This window comes from Mobula birostris, chromosome 4, assembly GCF_030028105.1.
Source record: "Mobula birostris isolate sMobBir1 chromosome 4, sMobBir1.hap1, whole genome shotgun sequence".
NCBI lineage: Eukaryota > Metazoa > Chordata > Chondrichthyes > Myliobatiformes > Myliobatidae > Mobula > Mobula birostris.
The window spans coordinates 107,310,474-107,334,968 of record NC_092373.1 but is presented as its reverse complement, the minus strand read 5'-3'; the positions used below and the strand labels follow the sequence as shown (position 1 = coordinate 107,334,968).

General features: G+C 41.1%; 1 protein-coding gene across 2 annotated transcripts in view; it reads right to left on the bottom strand.

Moving 5' to 3' along the window:
• The window catches only part of slc2a9l2 (solute carrier family 2 member 9, like 2), a 263,120-nt gene that overhangs the window by 175,349 nt on the left and 63,276 nt on the right, over positions 1–24,495 (bottom strand). For both annotated transcript variants that reach the window (XM_072254680.1, XM_072254681.1), the window contains exon 6: positions 10,436–10,568. In XM_072254680.1, the coding sequence (XP_072110781.1) occupies positions 10,436–10,568 (133 nt within the window). The remainder of the gene's footprint in view (positions 1–10,435; positions 10,569–24,495) is intronic.

The following is a 24,495-nucleotide window of genomic DNA, read 5'->3' as shown; positions in this document are numbered from 1 at the left end:
AATGCACTTCCCAACACTGTATTCTATCGGCACCTGGTTGTCTATTCTACTAATTTGTCTAAGCCCTTCTGTAGCCTCTCTACTTCCTCAAAACTACCTGCCCCTCCACTTATCTTGCTACCGTCCACAAACTTAGCCATAAAGCCATCAATTCCATCATCCTAATCATTGACATATAATGTAAAAAGAAGGCCCAACACAGATCCCTGTGGAAAACCTCTGGTCACCAGCAGCCAACCAGAAAAGGCTCCCTTTATTCCCACTCTTTGCCTCCTGCCAATCAGCCAGTGCTCTATCCACGTTAGTATCTTTCCTGTAATACCATGGGTTTTATCCTGTTAAGCAGCCTCACGTGTGGCACCTTGTCAAAGGCCTTCTGAAAATCCAAGTACACCAATTCTCCTTTGTCTATCCTACTTGTTATTTCTTCAAAGTGTTACATACTTCATGGATATCTTGTGATTGTCTTATGAGGATGATGTAATGGGCTTGCGGAGGTCACATGATATAATTTTCCTGCCGATGTGAGGTCACGTGATGACCTGTTCTCACCAGGTATATAGGTGTAGACAACTGGTGACGTAGTTAGTTTTCAGTTAGATCATCAGTCAAATACTCCGCTACACTGCTTATTAATCTCATGACGCAGTATAGTTTTGATTTAAAATGGAGTTTTACATTCTATTGTAAGGTTCAAAAGTGTTGGGCCGGCAGGTTAACCAATAGCTGCCAGGTTTGTTGATGTATCTTTTCAGTAATATTGGAGAGTGAAGACAGGAACCTGAAGGAGTTGTTCGACGGTTTTGGAGAGTATCGACCATTATTGAATTTGCTCAGGAAAGGGTAATCTGAGATAGCCTCTGCTAAAAGCAGCAGAAAAGGTTGTGCAGTATCTAGTATCCAGAGAGAAAGGTCAGTGCCTTTAAACCGTTTTATTTCCATCATCGTGAATTCTGCAGACAAGGCAGGTTCTGGCTGGGATCGGCCGTGACGTCATGTCTTCGAGGAATTCTTTACTTCAGGAAAGTCTCCCCAATTGACTGTATCAATCTCTTGGACTTTCGAATTTACCATTCTAAGAACTGTGTTTGAATTTACCAACTTAAGAACTGTTTTCGCATTTATCCCTTTAAGAACTAGTACTGAGTGGTGGTTTGTTAAATGACCGCATAGCAGTTTGCTTCCGGTTAAGGTTTTTCGTTTGTTTATCATTTTACTAATTTTGAGCTGAGTTTAATAAATGTTTATATGTTTATAGAACCTGATTCATTTCTATATTCACTGTTACCGGTCACGTGACAAAAGAATTCCAATAAATTAGACAGACAAGATTTTCCCTTAAGGAAACCAGGCTAACTATGGTCTATTTAATCATGTGCCTCCGAAACCACATCCTTAACAATCAACTCTGAGGACTTTCGGGGTCGAGTATGGAGTGAGTCGGTGCGTGTGAGTGTGGCTCCCGATTTTTATTGAAAATCTACCTGTTTATCTTTGCCGTATGCTCGAGATAACTGAATATTTACCATTGTGAACAATGCGGGACATAGCTGGACATTGAAATGGCAAGTAGAATGTACCTTCGAAGTAAAACTGGGGAAAAAGATAGCGAAGCCTCGAGCAAGAAGGCGGATGTTACAGTAATGGCGCCGTTGCACGCTGCTGGACCTGGACCCGGACCTGTGCTACCCGATAACTTGGAGAGGCTTCGTTTAGTACTTATTACTGACATGACGCAAGCGGTGCATTCTGCCCTAAAAAGAGAACTTGAAGATGCTTTATCACCAGTGACTGCTACCATGGAACGAATTATGTCTGCTTACGAGTCACACGACGAACGCATTCGTGGGGTTGAAGACGGCCTGAATGATTACAGTGACCGCCTGGTGAGCGCCGAAGCCGCCATTGCAGCATTGCAGAGCGAAAACACATATCTGAAGGGAAAGCTTGATGACCTCGAAAATTGGTTGCGGAGATCCAATTTGAGAGTGGTCGGCATTCCTGAAAATTTGGAAGGTTCAGACCCTGTTAAATTTATGTCCGAGTTTTTTGACGATGTGCTGGGGACAAATTTTATCCCAAGTCCTCTCGTGCTTTTGCGTGCTCATCGAGTCGGACATAAACCATCCTGTGTCTCTGGAGCCAAGCAAACGAGACCAAGAACGTTCCTGGTTTGCTTTCACTCCTTTCAAGATAAGCAACGCATCTTCAATAGACGGAAGCAGGAGCTGTATTTCCGCGACACCGCGTGTTCTTTTTATGAAGATTTCAGTGCGGAGCTGGGGAGAAAACGAGCAGCTTTCAAGGAGGTGAAATCCCTGCTTTACGGGAAAGGGGTCAGGTTTGGCCTCTTGTATTCTGCCCAGCTCCAGGTCATGCATGAAGGTAAAAAGCATTATTTCCATACACCAGAGGCGGCCAAAGAGTTTGACCATTTGCGCTGGGGAGAATAAGAACGAGAAGAGCAATGACTTTTTTTTTTAAGGTTATTCATGCAGCATGGAAGGGGCCTCATGCCGAGGCAAACTGTTAATTTTCACAATCCACTTCTTTGTTCATTTTTTCCAGTTTAATTTGTGGAACGCGATCGGGTTGAACTGCTATGCTGCCGAAACTGATTAACAAAAACTTTCAACCAGCAAAATATAAATATTTGGGATTTATATCTCGGGTGTTTAAGTTGCCTAGTGTTTTTTTTGTTTTTAATGCTCAGCTTGACCTGTGTCATCTTTAGCCTATATGTTATATTAAAGGTAGTATAAGTGATAGGATAAATGTTAAGGTCGGGAGCCACCCTAGATTAGATTGAAAGTTGGGCTGTATGGGGAACGCCTTGGAAGTTTTTTGTTGGGTACTGCCTGCGATCATCTTCAATTGGGGAGGTAGATCTAGGTTTCGGGGGTTAATTGGGTTTTTTTGTTGTTTGCGTAAAGAGGTGGGGGGAGTGTTTTGGGGGATTACCATGGCAGTTTATTCTTTTGTGTGTTACAGATTGATCAGACTTTCTTTTCATTGTGCGTTATTGCGTGCAGCTTGTGCCCTCGCACTGTTTTGGATTGTAGGCCCTGTGTGTCTTTTGATATGGTTAACATGAGTGCTGCTGATGGAGGCCACCCTGTGAGGTTTATTTCTTGGAATGTAAAAGGGCTCAATGGTCCGGTTAAAAGAGCTAAAGTTTTCTCTCATCTGAAACAATTAAAAGCAGATATACTATTTCTACAAGAGACACATTTAAGAGTGGAGGACCATAATAGACTTTGTAAAGCATGGATTAGTCAGGTTTTTCATTCCAGATTTAATAGTAGGTCCGGGGGGGGGGGGGGGGTGGCAATATTAATCACCAAAAGAATGCAGATCACACCATCTGATGTAATCAGTGACCCTAATGGTCGCTTTATTATAGTCTGTGGCTCTCTCTTTCAGATACCTGTTATTTTGGTAAATGTTTATGCTCCTAATTGGGACAATGTCCAATTTGCAAATAAGGTTTTGTCATTAATACCTAACTTGAATACACATAAGCTAATCTTTTCCGGAGATTTGAACTGTGCTATTGACCCACTGCTTGATAGGTCTTGCCCTAGGGAAATATTTTCTGGTATGGCAAAGGCCTTCTCGATGTTTATACAACAAAATGGTTATATGGATCCTTGGAGATTTTTGAATCCATCAGTTAGACAATTCTCTTTCTTCTCTCATGTTCACCACTCCTATTCCAGGCTAGACTATTTCTTTATAGATAACTCCTTGATACCTATGATTAGACAAATTGAATACACTGCTATAGTTATATCTGACCACTCGCCCGTGAAACTGGACCTATGTTTTCCTTTAAACGTTAGAGAACGGCCTCTGTGGAGACTTAACCCCCTTTTGCTTTCTAATGAGAAATTTTGTAGTTATATATCGGCTAACATTGACACATTCTTCGAGACTAACAAAACTGAGTCGGTATCGTACTCTTTACATTGGGAAACTTTAAAAGCTTACTTGAGGGGTCAAATAATATCTTATACTTCACATGCCAATAAAGAGCGTAGGAAGGAAATGCAAGTGTTATTGCAATCTATTTGGGACCTGGATAGAAAATACTCTGAGGCATCCACTGCGGAATTATATAAAAGCCGGGTTGATTTGCAAGCGAAGTTTAATCTTCTATCTACAAACCTATCAGAACAATTAATTCTTAAAACACGTGGCCTCTATTATGAATATGGTGACAAGGCGAGCCGGCTTATGGCTCATCAGTTGAAACATCAAGCTGCATCACGACTTATTCCCCAGATAAGAGACACGCACCAAAACTTGACAAGCAGTCCAAAAAAGATTAATAACATCTTTGCAACTTTTTATTCCTCTCTGTATGCCTCAGAGTTCCCCCAGATAAAACAAATATGGAACGTTTTTTTAGATAATTTGGAAATACCAACTCTTGAACCAGAGCAGGTGGAGAACCTAGATCGGGCTCTTGGGCAGGAAAAGATTAATAATGCCATTATGGCTATGCAGAGTGGTAAGTCCCCAGGTCCTGATGGCTATCCAATAGAATTTTATAAGAAATTTAAGGATAAGCTCATACCAGTCCTTCTAGAAGTGTTTCAGAAATCTTTGGAGAACGGCTCCTTACCCACTTCTCTTTCACAGGCAGCTATTTCACTACTTCTTAAAAAGGACAAGGACCCGACTCGCTATTCTTTTTTTAATATCCGTCGACTGGCTGATGTGGTTTATTCACCCAGTGATCCTCCAAGTCTAGAGGTTGTTATCGCCTTGGACGCGGAGAAGGCATTTGATAGAGTGGAATGGGTATACTTGTTTAGTGTTTTGGAGAAATTTGGATTTGGCAGAATATTTATAGCTTAGGTTAAGCTATTATACCACTTGCCTTTAGCATGTATACAGACAAATTATTTTCGATCTGACTATTTCCCATTAACACGTGGCACTCGCCAAGGCTGCCCATTGTCCCCTCTTCTTTTTGCAATTGCAATTGAGCCTCTTTCTATTGCACTTAAGTCAACTACATTATTTCAAGGTGTTAGAAGAGGGGTCATGGAACACCGTGTTTCCCTATATGCTGATGACCTCTTACTTTATGTTAGCGACCCTGTAGGTAGTAGTCCTGCTATTGTGTCATTATTAGGTCAATTTGGAGTCTTCTCTGGCTATAACCTGAACTTTCAAAAAAGCAAATGCTTTCCCATTAATAACTTGGCCCTACAGATCCGACAGGAATCCTTGCCCTTTCCTTTATCTCAAGATGGTTTTGTATACCTAGGAATACATATTACTCTGTTTGAAGCTAACTACAGGCCTCAGGTTAGCCAAATGAAGGCTGATTTCGAGAGAAGGTGCAGTTTACCCCTTACTATAGCTGGGAGAATTCAGTCAGTGAAAATGACTATACTTCCTAGATTTCTCTATTTGTTTCAGTGTTTGCCAGTTTTCTTATCTAAGTTATTTTTTAAATCAGTCGATCAAGCTATAACCTCCTTTATTTGGAAAAATAAGGTCCCAAGGGTTAATAAGCGCACTCTTCAAAGAGGTTGTGACGTAGGTGGAATGGGTCTTCCTAGCTTTATTCATTATTACTGGGCATCGAACAGTCAAAAAGTATTATTTTGGCTTCACCGGCCAGATATAATCTGGTGCTTGCTTGAGTCACGGTCTTGCCACTCCTCGTCTCTCCCAGCTTTGGTGTATTCTTCCTTACCATTGAAATCCTCTCAATTCACATCTATCCCGGTCGTGTTCTCCACCCTCAGAATTTTTAATCAATTTCGCTGCCACTATAAGTTCATATCAGCTTCAGTTTTGGGCCTCATTCATAAGAACCATTTATTTCCTCCCTCCACATTCGATTCAGCTTTTAGACAATGGGGTTTGAACGGTCTTATGCGCATTAAGGATTTGTATACTGATAACATATTTGACAGTTTTGATAACCTGCGCGGTAAGTATGGCCTTCTGCATAATCATTTTTTTAAATACCTGCAGATTCGCCACTTTGTCAAGGAAAAATTCCCCTCTTTTCTTGTTCTACCACCTGCTATGTTATGGGAAAAATTCACTCTTAGTTTTAACAATAAGGGGCTGATTTCTGAACTATACTCTCAGCTGATGTCTTTGGGAGTTCAAGATCTAAACAAAACTAAGAGTGGGTGGGAGGACGACCTCGGTATGGATCTTGCAGAGGAATATTGGGCAAAAGTATTGAATAGGGTTCATTTCTCATCATCGTGTGCTAGACTGGGGCTCATACAATTTGAAGTTTTACACAGGGTACATTTAAGTAAATCCAGACTTGCAGACATATACCCTGGGACAGACGCTGGCTGTGACAGGTGTTCCTTCTCTCCGGCTGGTTTAGTACATGCATTTTGGTCATGCCCTTGGCTTGATGACTATTGGGCACTGGTTTTTAAAATTATCAGTGAGGTTTTGGGGGTGACACTGAGACCTTGCCCGCTTACAGCTGTATTTGGTGTGGCAGATGATGATTTGGGTTTAAATGCAAGCCAGTCGGATATCATTGCATTTACATCGCTATTGGCCCGTAGGAGAATTTTGCTGGTTTGGAAATCTGCCGCTCCCCCAACCGCTGCTGCTTGGTTAGAAGATGTAATGTTTTTTCTGAAATTAGAAAAGATTAAATTCACTTTGAGGGGGTCTGTGAAAAAGTTCTATTCGAAATGGGGACCTTTCTTATCATATTTTGGGAGTCTTAAGGAATTACCTACTAGTTGAGGGCATTTGATTGTACTTGGGAAGTTGCCTCCTATTTAAAACACTTATAATTTACCTCACAGGGTGGTTGATGAATTGTAAATATGAGTGTATTTTGGATCATCTGACATGTTGCAGATGTCTATGAGCCGTCGTCTTGAAGTAGTGTAGGGGTATGGTTGTGAAATGTCCGTACTTGTATTTGTGAATTGTTGTGTTGTAAATATATTAGCTGCCATGATATATTTGGGGAGGGCGGGTGGGGGAAGGTTTGTTTTGGGGGTATGATACTAAAGCAAAATGGAGGAAAATGTAATCCATTATATATTCTGTATTGTGTCATTCCTTCAATAAAAATTTTAAAAAATTAAAAAAAAACAACAATCAACTCCAACATCTTCCCAACCACTAAAACCAGACTAACTGGCCTAAAATTTCGGTTCTTCTGTCTCTCTCCCTTCTTGAAAAGTGGAGTGACAGTTTTCCATCCCTCCAGTAGCATGCCAGAATCAATTGTTTCTTGAAATTAGCAAAAGTTTGTGAGAAATTAGAGGATTTTTTCACAATCCGCAATCTTTTCAGACTCCTCCTAGTGAACTCTGTGATGGAGACCATCTGGACCAGGTAACTTATCTACCCTCAGAACTCTTAGTTTTTCAAGCACCTTCTCCCTAGTAATAGCAACTTCACTCACTTCTGCCCCTTGACACTCTGGAACATTCAGCATACTGCTGTTGTGTCCACAGTGAAGACTGATGCAAAATACTGATTCAGTTTATCTGCCATTTCCTTGTCCCCCATTACCTCTCCAGAATCATTTTCCAGTGGTCTATTCTCACCTCTCTTTTACGCTTCATGTATCTGAAGAAACTTCTGATAATCCTTTTTAATACTATTGGCTAGATTACCTTCATATTCCATCTTTTCTTTCTTTATGACTTTTTTACGTGCCTTTTATTGGTTTTTAAAAGCTTCCCAATCCTCTAATTTCTCACTAATTTTTGCTCTGTAATATTCCCTCTATTTGGCTTTTACATTGGCTTTGTCTTCCCTTGTCAGCCACGGTTGTGTCATCTTGCCTTTAGAATGCTTTTTCATCTTTGGGATGTATATATCCTACGCCTTCTGAATTGCTCCCAGAAATTCTAGCCAGTGCTGCTTTCCCTTCATCCCTGCTAGTGTGTGCTTCCACTGTAATATTGATAGATCTGACGTTAGCTTCTGCTTCTCAAATTGCAGGGTGAATTCAATCATATTATGATCACATTCCCTTACGAGTTACTTAACCTTAAGATCTCTGATCAATTTCAGCTCATTGCACAACACCCAATCCAGAACAGCTCATCCTCTAGTGGGCTCAACCATGATCTGCTCTAAATTTCCTTCTTGTAGGCATTCTGAAATTCACCCTCTTGGGATCCAACACCAACCTGATTTTCCGATATTGAAATCCCCCATGACTATTGTAACATTGCCTTTTTGGCATGCATTTTCTATCTCCTATTGTAATTAGTAGATCACATCTTCATGACTGTTTGGGGGTCTGTATACAACTCCATTCTGGGTCTTTTTATCCTTGCAGTTCCTTAGCTCGACCCACAACGATTCAGCATCTTTCAATCCTATGTCATCTCTTTCTAATGATTTGATTTCATTTTTTACCAACAGAGCCATGACAGCCCCTCTGCCTACCTGCACCTTGTACAATACAATGTGTACCTTGGATGTTAAGCTCACAACTATAATCTTCTCTCAGCCATGACTTAGTAATGCAAATAACATCATACCTGCCAATCTGCAACTGTGCTGCAAGTTCATCTAGCTTACTCCTTATACAGCACTCATTCAAATATAACACCTTCAGCCCTGTATTCACCTGTTTCAATTTTGTCAAAAATTTTATCTCTTTACATGGATGATGTTTGAACTGTGTTTAGCCGTACTGTTTTTTGAGAAGATGGCAAAGGTAACTGATGAAGGTAGAGCTTTGGATATCGTCTACTTGGATTTTAGTAAGCCCTTTGACAAGGTCCCTCATTGGAGTCTGATCCGTAAGATTGAGATGCATGGGATCCACATTTGGATTCAGAACTGACTTGCCATAGAAGACAGAGGGTAGTGGTCGACAGCACTTACTCTGGCCAGAGGTCTGAGAATAGTGGTGTTCCAAAGGATGATTGATTGGCTGCCTGTTGCATTTGACAATGACTGTAAGACTTGTGTTGTTCTTCATGTCAACCGCATAAAGAAACTTGTATGGAAGAGTTTTTCAAGTGGAAAAGCTGTTGCACCAGGGTCATTGCACTCTCTTGACCTCAGAAGTTTGGGTCCAGTGGTACGAGTAATCATCACAACTGTGGTTGTCACAACTGGTACAAACATCTGGAGGAATATTTATATATAAATGATCCAGATGAAAATGTCCTGACGAGGGGTCTCGGCCCGAATCGTCAACTGTACCTCTTCCCAGAGGTGCTGCCTGGCCTGCTGCGTTCACCAGCAACTTTTATGTGTGTTGCTTGAAATTCCAGCATCTGCAGATTTCCTCGTGTTTGCAGATGAAAATGTTGATGGGTGAGTTAGTAAGTTTGCAGATGATACAAAGATTGGTCATGTTGTGGATAACATAAAAGACAGTCAAATGATACAGTGGAATATACAGTAGATCAGTTGCAGATATGGGTGGAGAAATGGCAAATGGAGTTTAACCTGGCCAAATGTGAAGTGTTATACATTGGCAGATCAAACCTAAAGCAACAGCACCCTTGTCATTAACAGTGTACTGTCCTCTTACACTTAATCTACCAAAACGCAAAACCTCACACTTGGCCAGATTAAACTCTATCAGCTATTTCTGTCCATAACTGCGACTGATTTAATATCCCACTGCATCCTTTGAGAGTCTTCTTCACAATCCACAATACCACCAATCTTCGTATCGTCTGCAAACTTACTAACCCACACCATCCACATTTTCATCCAAGTAATTTAGAGAATACATATCAGAGATTAAAGATATTAGTATAGTGTGTTTACAGTGTAACAGATAGTAATAGTTCTATTAGCAAATGGAGTCCTATTCAACAATTTGTCTGTTCTACACCATAGCTCACGCACCTGCCTCATCATTCCAGCATCAGCTTAGATACACCAATCTTGCAAGTACATCTCCAGGCCGAACCAGAACAAAAGACTCAAGCAGAGTATAAGGGAATTCAGTCAAAACATCTATGATAACTGATTTTAAGACTTGTATTTTATACAAGGATATTTCACTGCTTTTTAAAACAGCTATGTAGCTCTGTTCTACTGTTCCAGGTTTAATTTTAGTCCATTGGGACTCACTGAAAGAATGCAGAGTTCGAAAATTTCCACAAATTGTTCTCCTCTCTCACCTCCCCCAGAAAAAGAAATTGAAATCATAACATTAAGATTCTGTACAATATTTTTTATGCACTGAAAATCAGCAAGCAATAATCAGAACCGAGAACTTCACGTCCAGGAGATCTGTCAAAGTATTATTAGCACCTTTGGAAGTTAAACACGTTGTAGGTAATTGGTCAGATATGTCAAGATGAATCATTAAAATGTTCTAGAAACAATCTATTTCAACTAAACAACTGACAGCTGACAAGAGCACGTTTGATTCTTTACGTTAGTTGACATAAATGTGCTTATAAGAATTTTATTTCATTAGATATGAATTTACCTTTTCTGGCCTTAGAAACATCATTCTTTTCAAACAGCAAGTACCGAGGGCTTTCAGGAAGGAAGGGTAGAACAGCAAGTTGTATCAGGGCTGGAACTGCATTTAGTCCGAACATTAAAGGCCAAAGGGACTCCTTAAAATAGAGAAAAATCATGCATTATGCTCAAAAGAACGAGAAGCAGTCATTGACACATAAAATAAGTAATTACAGAAAAAGGTGAGAAATATTCAGCAGGTTTGTGGAGAGAAATAGAGTTTCTCTGGAAGGGTGAACAACTTAGTTCGATGACCTTTCACTGGAATTGGAAATCTGGGAAAACAAGCTTGCTTTAAATTGAAGAGGTCAGGGAAGAGAGCAATTGTTTTCTTCTTGAAAATAAATAATTACATGGTTGAAGGAATATTACCTTTTAAAACTAATGTGCTTGAGCATAACAACATAAGATCATAAGATCCTCAGATCTTGATTGGCAAAAGGGATATGAGAGGATCATGGGACAGGAGGCCTCTTGATTGGCAAAAAAGATCATGTGCAGGATGAGGCCATTTCGCCCATTAAGTTCTGCTCTGCCATTTCATCATGGTTGATCCAATTTTCCTCTCAGCCCCAATCTCCTGCCTTCACCCTGTATTCCTTTATGCTCCGACCAATTAAGAATCGATCAACCTCTGCTTTAAGTATACATAAGGACTTGGCCTACAAAGCTGCCTATGGCAAAGAATTCCACAGATTCACCAGTCTCCAGCTGAAGAAATTCCTCCTCACCTCCACTCTAAAAGGATGCCCCTCTATTCTGAAGCTGTGTCCTCTGGTCTTAGACTCTCCCCCGACCCCCCAAAGGAAACATCCTCTCCACATCCACTTTATCAAGGCCTTTCACCATTCAATAGGTTTCAATGAGGTCACCCATCATTCTTTTAAATTCCAGTGAATACAGGCCTAGAGCCATCAAACATTTTTCACATGACAAGGCATTCAATCCTGAAATCACTTTTGTGAACCTCCTTTGAACCATTTCCAGTTTTAGCACATCCTTTCTAAGATAAGGGTCTCAAAACTGCTCACAATACTCCAAGTGAGGCCTCAACATTGCTTTATAAGTTTCAACTTTACTTCATCCTTACTTTTATATTCTAGTCCTCTTGAAATGAATGCTAACATTGCATTTGCCTTCTGTAAACTTAAATTCGCTGGACCAATAACCACACCTCAAACAGTTCTTTACTTTATCCTTCTCAGCCGGCAAAAAGTTCGGAGCCACACACAACAGAGGGACAGAGTTCCTCTTCCTCTGGGGACTCGTGTTGAACCTGTCTAACATGCAGAAACGTTATAATTTATAGAACTAGCGAGACAAAGAGCACTTAGTTCAACTGGTATTCCCACCAAGTCTATTGGAGCAAAACTTTCTTAAATAAGAGAGTCCACTAAATCAAGGTTTTAATTAAAGATGGAAGTACTGTCCAATCCTTATCAGTTATTCCCTTTGCTAGGCCCTGACTTAATTACAGACATTCATTCCTGTCCTTATCAGTGAGTCCTCCCTTTCACTAAACAACAAGGGTACTTAGCTCAATTCTTGCAAAACCATAAGGCAGAATGTGTGCGACCCATGAGAACCCAATCCCCATAACATTCTCAGGAGACATCTGTGAGTCATTAATCTAAACAAGCTGCAGGCAGATTCCTCAGTGAAGGACAAACAGAAATTTGTACACTATTCAGAACAGAGCACAAATAAGTTAGCACTTAATTTTAACCTATTATTTACAAGAGTCCAAGAATCATTTCTTACTTCCCCAATACCCTTAAAATTTCATCACTTCCTCACCACAGACTCAACTTGCAAATAAACCTTTAGGGAATTTTGCACAAGGACTCCCAAGTCCCTTTGCACCTCGGTTTTTTTGTATTCTCTCTCCATTTAGAAAAAGGTCAACCCTTTCGCTTCTTCTACCGAAGTGCATGACCGTACATTTTCCGACACTGTATTCCATCTGCCATTACTTTGCCCATTCTCCTAATCTGTCTAGGTCCTTCCGTAGCTCCCCTAATTCCTCAAAACTACCTGCCCCTCCACCTATCTTCATATAGTCTGCAAACTTTGCAACAAAGCCATCAATTCCATCATCCAAATCATTGACATATAACGTAAAAAGAATCAGTCCCAACACAGACACCTTATGAACACCACTAGTCACCAGCAGCCAATCTGAAAAGGCTCCATTTATTCCCACACTTTGTCTCCAGCCAATCAGCTACAGCCTTATCTATGCTAAATCTTTCCTGTAATACCATGGGATTGTAATTTGTTAAGCAGCCTCATGTATGGCACCTTGTCAAAGGCCTTCTGAAAATCCAAGTACCTAATATCAACTGATTCTCCTTTGTCTATCCAGCTCATTACTTCTTCCAAGAATTCTAACAGATTTGTCAAGCAAGACTTTCCCTTGAGGAAACCATGGCCTATTTTATCACACATCTCCAAAAACCCTCAGACCTCATCCTCATTGTCTCCAACATCTTCTCAACCATTAGCCTAAAGTTTCCTTTCTTCTGCCTTTCTCCCTTCTTGAAGAGTGGAATAACATGTGCAATTTTCCAGTCTTCCAGAACCATTCCAGGATGTAGTGATTCTTGAAAGATGCCTCCACAATCTCTTCAGCCACCTCTTTCAGAACCCTGGGTGTACACCATCTGGTCCAGGTGACTTATATATCTTCAGACACTTCAGTTTCCTAAGAATCTTCTCTCTTGTAGTAGTAACTTCACACACTTCATCACCCCTGACACCTGGAACTTCCACCGTACTGCTAGTATCCTCCACTGTGAAGACTGATGCAAAATACTTATTCAGTTTGTCAGGCATTCCTTCACCCCTATTACTACCTCTCCGGTATCATTTTCCAGCTGACTGGCATCTACTCTTGGATGTCTTTTACACTTCATGTATCTGAAGAAATTTTTGGTATCCTCTAATATTATTGGCCAGCTTACTTTCATATTCCGTCATAACCTTCTTAATGACTTTTTTAGTTGTCTTCTGTTGGTTTTTAAAGCTTCCCAATCCTGTAACTTCCCACTAATTTTTGCTCTATTATATGCCCCCTCTCTGGCTTTTATGTTGGATTTGACTTTGCTTGTTATCCACGGTTGTGTCATCTTTCCTTTAGAATACTTCTTCCTCTTTGGGGTGTATATATCCTGTGTCTTCTGAATTGCTTCCAGAAATTCCACCATTGCTGCTCTGCCATCATCCCTGCCAGTGTTCTTTTCTGGCCTACTCCTCATGCCTCTGTAATTTCCTTTACTCCACTGCAATACTTATACTGCCTTCCTGTCTGTCCTTTCAATACAATGTGTATCCTTGGACATTAAGCTCCCAGCTATAATATTCTTTCAGCCATGACTCAGTGATGCCTACAACATCATAAATGACAACCTGCAACTGTGCAAGTTCATCTACCTTACTCTGTACACTGTGCGCAGTCAAATAAACACCTTCAGTCCCATCTTCACCCTTTTAGATTTTGTTCACCTTTTAAGTCGCAACTCATTCTGTTGACTGCAACTTTGTCCTGTCAACAGCCTCTCCTCACTACACATTGCCTCTGTTTGTAAACCAGCTACCTCAACTTCAGCACTATCATCCGCCTTTTCTATAAAACTTCAATACTTCTTGCATTGAAATATAGGGTGCTTACAGTAACAGCAGAGTTTGCCTCAGGTGCTCACAGTAACAGGAGAGTTTCCCACAGGCGTGGCCACCTGGGTGGCCAATATTTCACCTGACACATGTATATGCAAATATTTCACCTGACACATGCAAATATGCCAATATTTCACCTGACACATCTCAAAGCATTTCCTTGAGGAAATTGGATTAATCGCAAGGGGTCAAACTGCATCAGTGGATATAGAAACAGATAACTGAAGATCAATGCAGACTGAACTAATGATTGACCAAGTATAACGATGGTGAGGAGGTGGATGAGAAGGGGATAATAATTTATTACTGTACACCACTATCCTGTGTTAATGCCAACTTTACTTGTTTTTTCTGTCCCATCACTGATGCATTGGAGTCACTGAGTTCACTTAAGTTATTTTGTTTAAAAATAGAAGTGCAGGTAGACAGTACTGTCAAAGTAAGACTGTCTTAAGAGATGAGACAACTTCAGCTGAGGAGAGCTCTGTTGCCTTTTGTGACAGTTACTGAACAGACTCAACAGTGCAATTAAGTCAGGATGCTCACTTAAGACTAACTAAGATTCCAAAGGCACCAGACTTTTTAATACCTGCAATATGAATGATAAATTTATGAGTAGCAACAGACAACTGGGATACATAATTGTGACCTAGTTTGGAGTACCTGCTAGATCTCAACCCGACATGCCCAAGAAATGAAGGATTGACTTCAAGACCCCAAAACATCTTTAAGATAACTGGGAAAAATGTGTGTTACATTGAAACATTCCCATGCTAGCACATTATTCAATTTTCTAGGTAATTACCATGGCTGCACGTTTCTGTAAACAGAAACCATTAGTTCACCTTATTTTCTTTCCCGAAGAATCAGAAAATAATTCAGAAATAAAAACAAAATTCCTGAAATTCTTAACAGAACAAGCAGCAGAAAACATGAACACTATATATCTATAGTTCTCCAGAATTCTTATTCTGGGTTTCCAGCATTTGTAACATTTTGTTTGGGACATCTTAGAAATCTTAAGTTAATTTTTTCCCAAGCTGACTGCAAATGCAAGCGCTAGATACAAGGAGTGGAGGCGTCACAAGACATGCCTAGCATATGTTCAACTGACAACTTCCTGGACTATCTTGCAGCGAATGCCAAGAAAAAGTCTTAAAAGAAACTTACTGAAGCAATTTATTAGCATAAACTAAACAGAAATCAGCTTTGCTTGATTCCTCTCAGCAAAAATGGCAAGTTTTCTCTCTTAGACTAATACAACTAATATAAACTCACTACTCCAAGATGAAAGCAGCAACTGATGAAATGATTCACACAAGTAGGAGAGCATTTCATGTCCTTCATTCATATCAAATTAAGTATCACTCACTTGCCTGTAATATGTGCACCTCAATTTTTGAAGGAACTTTATCCTAATAAGTTAGTTTTTCCATTGCTTGTAAACCGCTCCAGTTGCAGAAAATACATGTGGTCATTCAGGTGATGGAAACTCGCCTTTTGAGAAATTTCCCGATTACGACCCAAACACCAGAGCACCACAGCAACCTGGTGGTTAGTGAAGCTCAGGGCATCTGAATTTGGAGTTCAATTCCAACGTCATCTGTAAGGAGTCGAGAAGTCCTCCCTGTGGAATGCATGCATTTTCTCCGGGTGCTCCGGTTCCTCCCACTGTCCAAAGATGTACCAGTTAGTAGATGACTTGGTCATTGCAACTTGTCCCATGATTACATTGGGGTTAAATTGTGGGTTGTAGGCACGGAAGGGCCTATTCTGCACTGTATCTCAATAAGAATAAAGAGCAACCTCTGGTGTGTGACTCATTCCATCAGCTCCCCAAAGCTCTCAGTCCCCCAAACCAGCTCCTGGCCATGGGCTCTCAGCACTCACCTACCCCCACCACACACCCCACCCCAGGAGTTACATGCTGTAGTTAAAACAGGCTGAGGGATAGACATCTTGGTCATCATGAATGAGATGGGCCAAAAGACCTGTTTCCATATGCTATGACTCCTATGGCTCAATCCATATTGCTTTCCTGGCCAATCAATCACTCCAGGCTATCCTTCCTGGTAGCGCTATAGTGATCTTTGTTCAGCAGAGCAACATCTTCTTCCTCATTGTACCATCTCACACCCCTGACCCTGCCTCTGCCCTATCACACCTGAAAATACCAGAGCCACAACATTAAGCTGCCTTTACTGACCTTGCTTCAGCCACATTTCTGTCATTGCCAAAATATCATAATCCCACGTGCTGATCCATGCTCACAGCTCATTCATCTCACCTGCAAAGCTCCTTACATTAAGGTAATGCACACAAAATGCTGGAGGAACTCAGCAGGCCAGGTAGCATCTTGGAAAAGATTACCGTATAGTCAATGTTTCGGGCTGAAACCCTTCGGCAGGACTCTCTTGTTTGTGCTGTTTACATTAAGGTAAGTTCAGATAAGCTTATCAGCCTTCTTACTCTCCCCTACCCCTACCCCATCTCTAGATCCCCTTTTATTAGACTTGCTTACTCCATTTAGCTTCTTTCTCCTTGTTATGACATTGCCATTTTAGGCCCCTCCCTTCTGCATCACTACTTAAACCATCACAAGTAGAGATGACAAACCTCCCTCCTAAACACTGACCCCTGCACCAGCTCCTTAGCCACAAATTTGTTGTTCTACCTACCTATTTCTAAACTTTCCATCTTGTGCCACCAGGACTAATCCTGACATTACTACTTTAGTCCTGTTTTTCAACTTTCTACTTTGCTTTTGCAGATCCACATCTCGCCTTCCCAGTGCCCCTAATACCAATATGGACCATGACTTCAGGCTGAGCAGACGCAGAGCATTTCAGAATGTTCTGCACTTGCTCAATTTTCAGCTCTCAGCTTCTCTTTTCTCTCTGGCGATGAGATTTCATTTGTCTTTTCATAGATCCTCAAAGACTCTGGTTATCCCGCACTTCAGAACTTGTCCTGTTTCCTGTTTCCATTGGCCTTCTACTAATGGCCATGGCTTCAGGTCCCAATCTCACGAATTGCCTCCAATAAAGTTTTTACCTCAATACCACTTTTGTTATTTAAAAAAATTCTTCAACCAAGCTTACCTGGCTCAGGATCAAGAACAACTCATGAGACCCTGAACTTTGAATGTATAAAATGCACTATATAAATGCAAGCTGTTATTGCCGCTCAAGCAAAATTAGACACAAAGCAATAAGAATAATTGGCACCAAATTCACATTCTACGAATTCTGCTGGGCTGTTGGAGTTTGCATACAAGGGACACAATGACAATCTGAGAGGCAGTTTTAAATTAGTGAAACGTATACAAATGACTGAGGGTTTGGTAAATATACCTTTTGGTGAAACTACCACTGATATAAAATACCCTCCAAGATTTTTGAAATATAGTGGATTCTGGATAATTGGACCGTCAGTTAATCAGAACAGCCACTTATTTGGGATAACTCTTAAGAACAAATACAAATTGAGAAAGTAACTGGGATTTCCCCTTGTGTACGTGGGACACCATGCCACTTGCGGCAGGAGACCATCAGTCACCTGCACTTGTGAGGCTGTTAAACACTACAGCACACTTAGGGCAATCAGTTGCTTGAGTTTGTATTACGTTATACATTTGACGGATGCCAAATCTAAAAGCAATGAATTTAGATAATTCTTTTATTTTAACTTCTAAAAAAATTGTTAGACTCTTGCCATTAAAAGGTTTGACATTAGCCAAAAATAATTACCCAGTTGAACCAAATTATAAGCCATCTGCCTAACTCCACTCATTGTCAGCTGGCAGAGGTCACTGGAGTGCCAAAATCTACAACTGCACGCTTGATATATCAGCAAGATAAACTGTGCAAAGAATGGGAATTACAAGACAGACAAAAGGGAACAACCCAAAATAGGAAAGCGTGAAGCATGTAGATATTAAGAAAGAGGATGTGCTGGAGCTTTTGGAAAGCATCAAGTTGGATAAGTCGCCAGGACTGGATGAGATGTACCCCAGGCTACTGTGGGAGGTGAGGAAGGAAATTGCTGAGCCTCTGGCGATGATCTTCGAATCATCAATGGGGACGGGAGAGGCTCCAGAGGATTGGAAGGTTGCAGATATTGTTCCTTTATTCAAGAAATTCAGAATTCAGGTCTGTTATTATTGCAGCTGTGTACATCCCATCACAGGTCGATACCAACCCGGCTCTCAATGAACTTTGCAAAACCATCAGTATCCATGAAACCACACACCCAGAGGCTGCTTTCATCATCACTGGAGACTCTGACCAAGCGTCACTGACCAGAGCTTACTCAAACACATTGAGGTGAGCACACGGGGAGGAAGCACACTCGGACACTGCTACTCTCCCTCCTGCAATACCGACGAAGCACTTCTCCACCCTGTTTGGCAAGTCTGACCATTCCTCCATCTTGCTTCTGCCTGCCTACAGGCAGAAACTGAAACAGGAAGCGGCCATACTGAAAACCATTCACTGCTGATCCAACCAATCAGACTCAACGTTACAAGGCTGCTTTGATAACCTAACCTAAATAGTTGATTAAGAGTTGGAGTTTATTAAGGATGAAGCTTCAGGGTACTTGGAGACTAATGATAAAATAAGTCTCCAAGGAGACCAATGAGCCTTACGTCTGTGGTGGGAAAGCTGTTGGAAAAGATTCTTAGAGATAGGATCTATGGGCATTTAGAGAATCATGGTCTGATCAGAGACAGTCAGTATGGCTTTGTGAAGGGCAGATTGTGTCTAACAAGCCTGATAGAGTTCTTTAAGGAGGTGACCAGGCATATAGATGAGGGTAGTGCTGTGGATGTGATCTACATGGACTTTAGTAAGGCATTTGACAAGGTTCCACACAGTAGGCTTATTCAGAAAGTCAGAAGTCATGGGATCCAGGAAAATTTGGCCAGGTGGATTCAGAATTGGCTTGCCTGCAGAAAGCAGGGGGTCATGGTGGAGGGAGTACATTCGGATTGGAGAGTTGTGACTAGTGGTGTCCCACAAGGATCGGTTCTGGGACCTCTACTTTTCGTGATTTTTATTAACGACCTGGATGTGGGGATAGAAGGGTGGGTTGGCAAGTTTGCAGATGACACAAAGGTTGGTGGTATTGTGGATAGTGTAGAGGATTGTTGAAGATTGCAGAGAGACATTGATAGGATGCAGAAGTAGGCTGAAAAGTGGCAGATGGAGTTCAACCCGGAGAAGTGTGAGGTGGTACACTTTGGAAGGACAAACTCCAAGGCAGAGTACAAAGTAAATGGCAGGATACCTGGCAGTGTGGAGGAGCAGAGGGATCTGGGGGTACATGTCCACAGATCCCTGAAAGTTGCCTCACAGGTAGATAGGGTAGTTAGTCATAGTCATACTTTATTGATCCCAGGGGGAAATTGGTTTTCGTTACAGTTGCACCATAAATAATAAATAGTAATAGAACCATAAATAGTTAAATAGTAATATGTAAATTATGCCAGTAAATTATGAAATAAGTCCAGGACCAGCCTATCGGCACAGGGTGTCTGACCCTCCAAGGGAGGAGTTGTAAAGTTTGATGGCCACAGGCAGGAATGACTTCCTATGACGCTCTGTGCTGCAGCTTGGAGGAATGAGTCTCTGGCTGAATGTACTCCTGTGCCCACCCAGTACATTGTGCAGTGGATGGGATGAGTTAAGAAAGCTTATGGAGTGTTAGCTTTCATAAGTCAAGGGATAGAGTTTTAAGAGTCGCGGGGTAATGATGCAGCTCTATAAGACTCTGGTTAGGCCACACTTGGAGTACTGTGTCCAGTTCTGGTCGCCTCACTATAGGAAGGATATGGAAGCATTGGAAAGGGTACAGAGGAGATTTACCAGGATGCTGCCTGGTTTCAGCTCTCAGTAGCAAAAGTATTGTTATATTACCATTATCCTAATTAGTATTACTTATCTTTATAATGCTCACATTACAACAGTATTTGTGTATTTATTTTTGATCTTTTTCAGGATCTACTGGGAAAGTCTTAAAGATCGACCGGTCGATTGCGATCGATGGGTTGGCGACCACTATCTCATGGTATAGAGCGAGTAGAGCAGTGGGCTAAGCGCACATCCTTGAGGTACATAAGTGTCGATTGTCAGCAAGGAAGAGATGCTACTTCCAATCTGCACTAAACTATAGGCGAGTCTAGACATGACAGCATGTTATTTTTTCCCCTATAGTGTTGATAAATATGTAAAGCAAAAAGCTATCAAACGCAGCTGAACCTTTGAGAATTAAATATTTTATAAACTGCCTTCTGGGAGGAGAGTTGAAGGTCAAAAGAATAAATGCTAACATGATCGACTGCAATGTCGGTTAGGAATGGCTGGAACTATTTTCATTTTATGAGTTGTATACAATGTAGTGTTGGAATCTGCATCCAGAAATGCAGAGTTCTCATTAATTAATTTTTTAAAGTTACAGAATCACATTCACATTTGCCCCTGTTTCTCAGGCCTCATTGGAGTGAAAAAAAAACTTATAAAAGAGTCCAGAATTGTGCAGATTTGATATAGTAGATGCTGAGGTAGGAAGTAAGCACTGAATACAAATCAAAAACAGCTCTCTGCCATGAGTAAGCATACCTCCAATGATAATTACACCAAACACCATGTTGGGAAAGGACTGAATATAAGCACATCCAATAACCACTGGCAGTATGCATTATGAATCAAATATCGTGCAATGTCAGGGTTCAGTGACACCCGACAACAATCTCTTTGTTAAACCATGCTAAATGCCCTTGGAGCATTCCCTCACTCATTTGACTTAAAAGTGATCATGAACTACCTGCAAGTCAATCATGGTGCGAACATTCAAGGTGGACTGAAATAGTCAAAGAGTCAAAATTGAGTTAATTGCCACCTACAGATGTATGTGCATGCACTGGCGTGAAGAAGAGCCAAACAGCGATGAAGATACAAGGTGATCAGGATGAGGCAGGAAGAAAGATGCAATCGAGGATGGGCCTGCAAGAAAACAAATCTGAAGGTAGTATATGGTGACATATATGTACTTTGATAATAAGTTACTTTGACCTTTACTTCGATGTGGGTAGGGTACATTCACACAATAAATAGAATGGGAGGGAGTCAAGCCAGAGGGCAATTGGGATCGAGAGGGCAGAAATACTTAGTAACCAGGATAGGCAAAGAGAATGGGCAGGAGTTACATACATGACTGGAATGGAAAGAGATGAGCTGGCTGGTAATCATTATGGGCAAGGCCAGAGCAGTGTGAAGGGTCAGGCTAGGTACACTTGCTGTTTGGGTACGGCAACAGCAGAGATATACACCAATCATACTGACCAGGACAAGAGAGGCAAGGCATTTGGAACAGTCAGAGATAGAGGAGAAGAACACGTGGGATGGACTACACAGCATTGATCAGAAGGACATACCATCTGCATGGACAATTACACAGTTGTGAACTTACAGAATGTGCAAGAGTGGTCACTCCACCCTTTGAGTATACCCCACCATTAATAAGATTGGTGCTGATCTCACTGCATCCTCAAATCTGCATCCTACTTGCCCTCAGGAACCTTTCATCACCTGGACAGTGGTCAACAACACTGCTTCCTTTCAGAAAGTGGGTTCAAAGACTCTCAGCCTTCAGAGAGGAAAAAAATGCATTATCTTAGTCTTAAATGAGCAACTTTAAACACTGAACTTCAGTCTGAGATTCTCCCACAAGAAGAACATTTCTTTACACAGTCAACCTGGCAATCCCCTTAGTATCTCATTTGCTTCAAACAAGTCTACTTTCACTCTAAATTTCCAACCCCACAAGTGTTTCATCATAATTCTAGTAAGATGGTAGTGCACTCAGGTGCACCTCATCAGCGAGTTGCTTATTAGGGGAGAACTGAAGAAGCAGGATTTGGGCAGAAAGTGCTGCTGCCTGCGTAAGAGAGCGTTTCTGAAAATCTCCGTTTTCCATAAACACTAAGTGATTATAGTAAACTCAATCTGCCTGATTAAACCCAACCAGACCTGTATAATAACACCAACTCACACCATACCAACATTTCCCTGTCTAATTTCAACCTATGTTTGTTTGCCTATTCACACCAGCGTAATGAAAACAACAGATTTGCCAAATTAATCTAACTTTTATTTTATCAATCCCATCAATCTGCTCATGACTTTCCAAGCCTCTACAGATTCAGGGGTCTTCAGAAGGACTGGAAATAGTAACTATGCCATCCGCATTCAAAATGAGGGTACTGGAATGAACCCTGTAATTAGAGACCTGTTTAAGCACCATGCTGGGGAAAAATTTGCAGACTATAAATCAGTGTCAAAAATTACTTGAGTAGATAAGGTATGTTGAAAGGCATGGACAGAGTGGATGTGACAAAGTTGTTTCCCATGATGGGGGAGTCTAGTACGAGAGGGCATGACTTAAGGATTGAAGGGCGTCCATTCAGAACAGAAATGCAAAGAATTTTTTTAGCCAGAGGGTGGTGAATCTATGGAATTTGGTGCCACAGGCAGCAGTGGAGGCCAAGTCATTGGGTGTATTTAAGTCAGAGATTGATAGGTATCTGAGTAGCCAGGTCATCAAAGGCTATGGTGAGAAGGCGGGGGGAGTGGGACTAAATGGGAAAATGGATCAGCTCATGATAAAATGGCGGAGCAGACTCGATGGGCCGAATGGCCGACTTCTGCTCCTTCGTCTTGTCTTATGTTAAAGGCAAATCATTTCTAGTTACACCACCTTTGTCTCACTGAATTTAATTAACCATGACCCCCCCAGTTATACCTGATTGAACCCCATCTTGATTTACCCAAGTACATGAACACTTCTGACTTCTGCCTGTAAATAATCTCATCCCCACTGATATTCGAAAGAAAAACTGTCCACCTCAGCCAATGAGTCGTACTGAATCCCACTCTAAGGCTACGTCCACACTAGACCAGATAAACCCGTAACCGAAGCTTTTCTAAAACACTCCAGAGTGTTTAAATCTGAAAACGCCGGTTGGCTGTTGTAGTGTGTACAGGGTAACCGGAGGTTTTAAAAAACCGGTTGTCCCTTTCATCGGCGAAGAGACGATGGCTGTAGGAAATGTTTCCAGGGTAACCCCTCTGTGGGAGTGGGGAAGATGTTGGTGGGGCCACCTGGGGGTCTGTGTGTCCGTATGTGTAGCTATTGTAGTGGCTGTGAGGCTGGTATTGTGGTGGTGAAATGTACTGGGGCGGGGGGAGCCATCATATTCCTCATCATTGCAAATCCCTCTGCAACAGAGTTAGTCAGTTTTTCAATGTTCGTCGTCAGCCGGATCATACTGTCCATGGACTCTCTGTCGGTTGCCTCCATACGCTCCAGTATTTTTTTTTTAGTTTTAAGTCTCCTTTCCTTTTAAGTTTTTCTAGTCTGTAACTGGACAAACGCACACCAAGTATACTGTTTCTGCTTCACATGTTTTCTGTAGATGTGTCCTGCGCATGCCCAGTAGGAGGAGATTTGCCCAAATACCCATTTTAATGTGGACAGAGGTATTTTCAAAAACACCTGGTGTGGACACCTATCGTTTTTACGCGAAACCAGTGCTTTCAAAGTTATCCGGTCTAGTGTGGACGTAGCCTCAGTTAGCATCCGCTAGGACCCAGATGCTTGCATGAATATCCATCATCTAGTTTCCCAAAGATGAAAAAAGTTTATCTGCCACCATTATTAGCTTAGTTTTCAAGGCAGCAACTTGTTCTCAGCAATCTTACGTTTAAATTGCTCATCAATTTCTAGCAAAATCATAGTTTTCATATGAAGTATAAGAACATCCATTACTGTAAATGAATCAGTTTTATTAGTTGACCACAACCGTAATGGAGAAAAATCTGTTTAAAATATAAGTTTTGCAGTTTTAAAATTAATCTACAGTGCCTTGAAAAAGCATTCAGCCCCCACAACCAAAATGTATTGAAGGAGGATTTTTTGAGCTTATCTACAAAACACTGTGCATCATGTCAAATCAAATGAAAAATTCCAAAACCTGACAACTATTTACTAATAATTAAAAACTCCTTTGTAACTTTTCTCAGGTGCAATATAATCAAATGACCTTACCAACTTACCCAATTTGTTGATGAAAAAAATTGGAGGATTATCTGTTTTCAATGAATTTGTAAGAATACACACACACACTCTCTATAAGGTCAAACAGTATGGTAGATTTTCAACAGATCATAACAAATTGAAGGCAAAAGAGCATCCCAGAAAAGTCAGGGAAATGATACCAGAGAAGCACAAATCTGGGAAATGGTACACAACCATCTCAAAGGCACTGAACATATCTGGGATTTCAGTGCA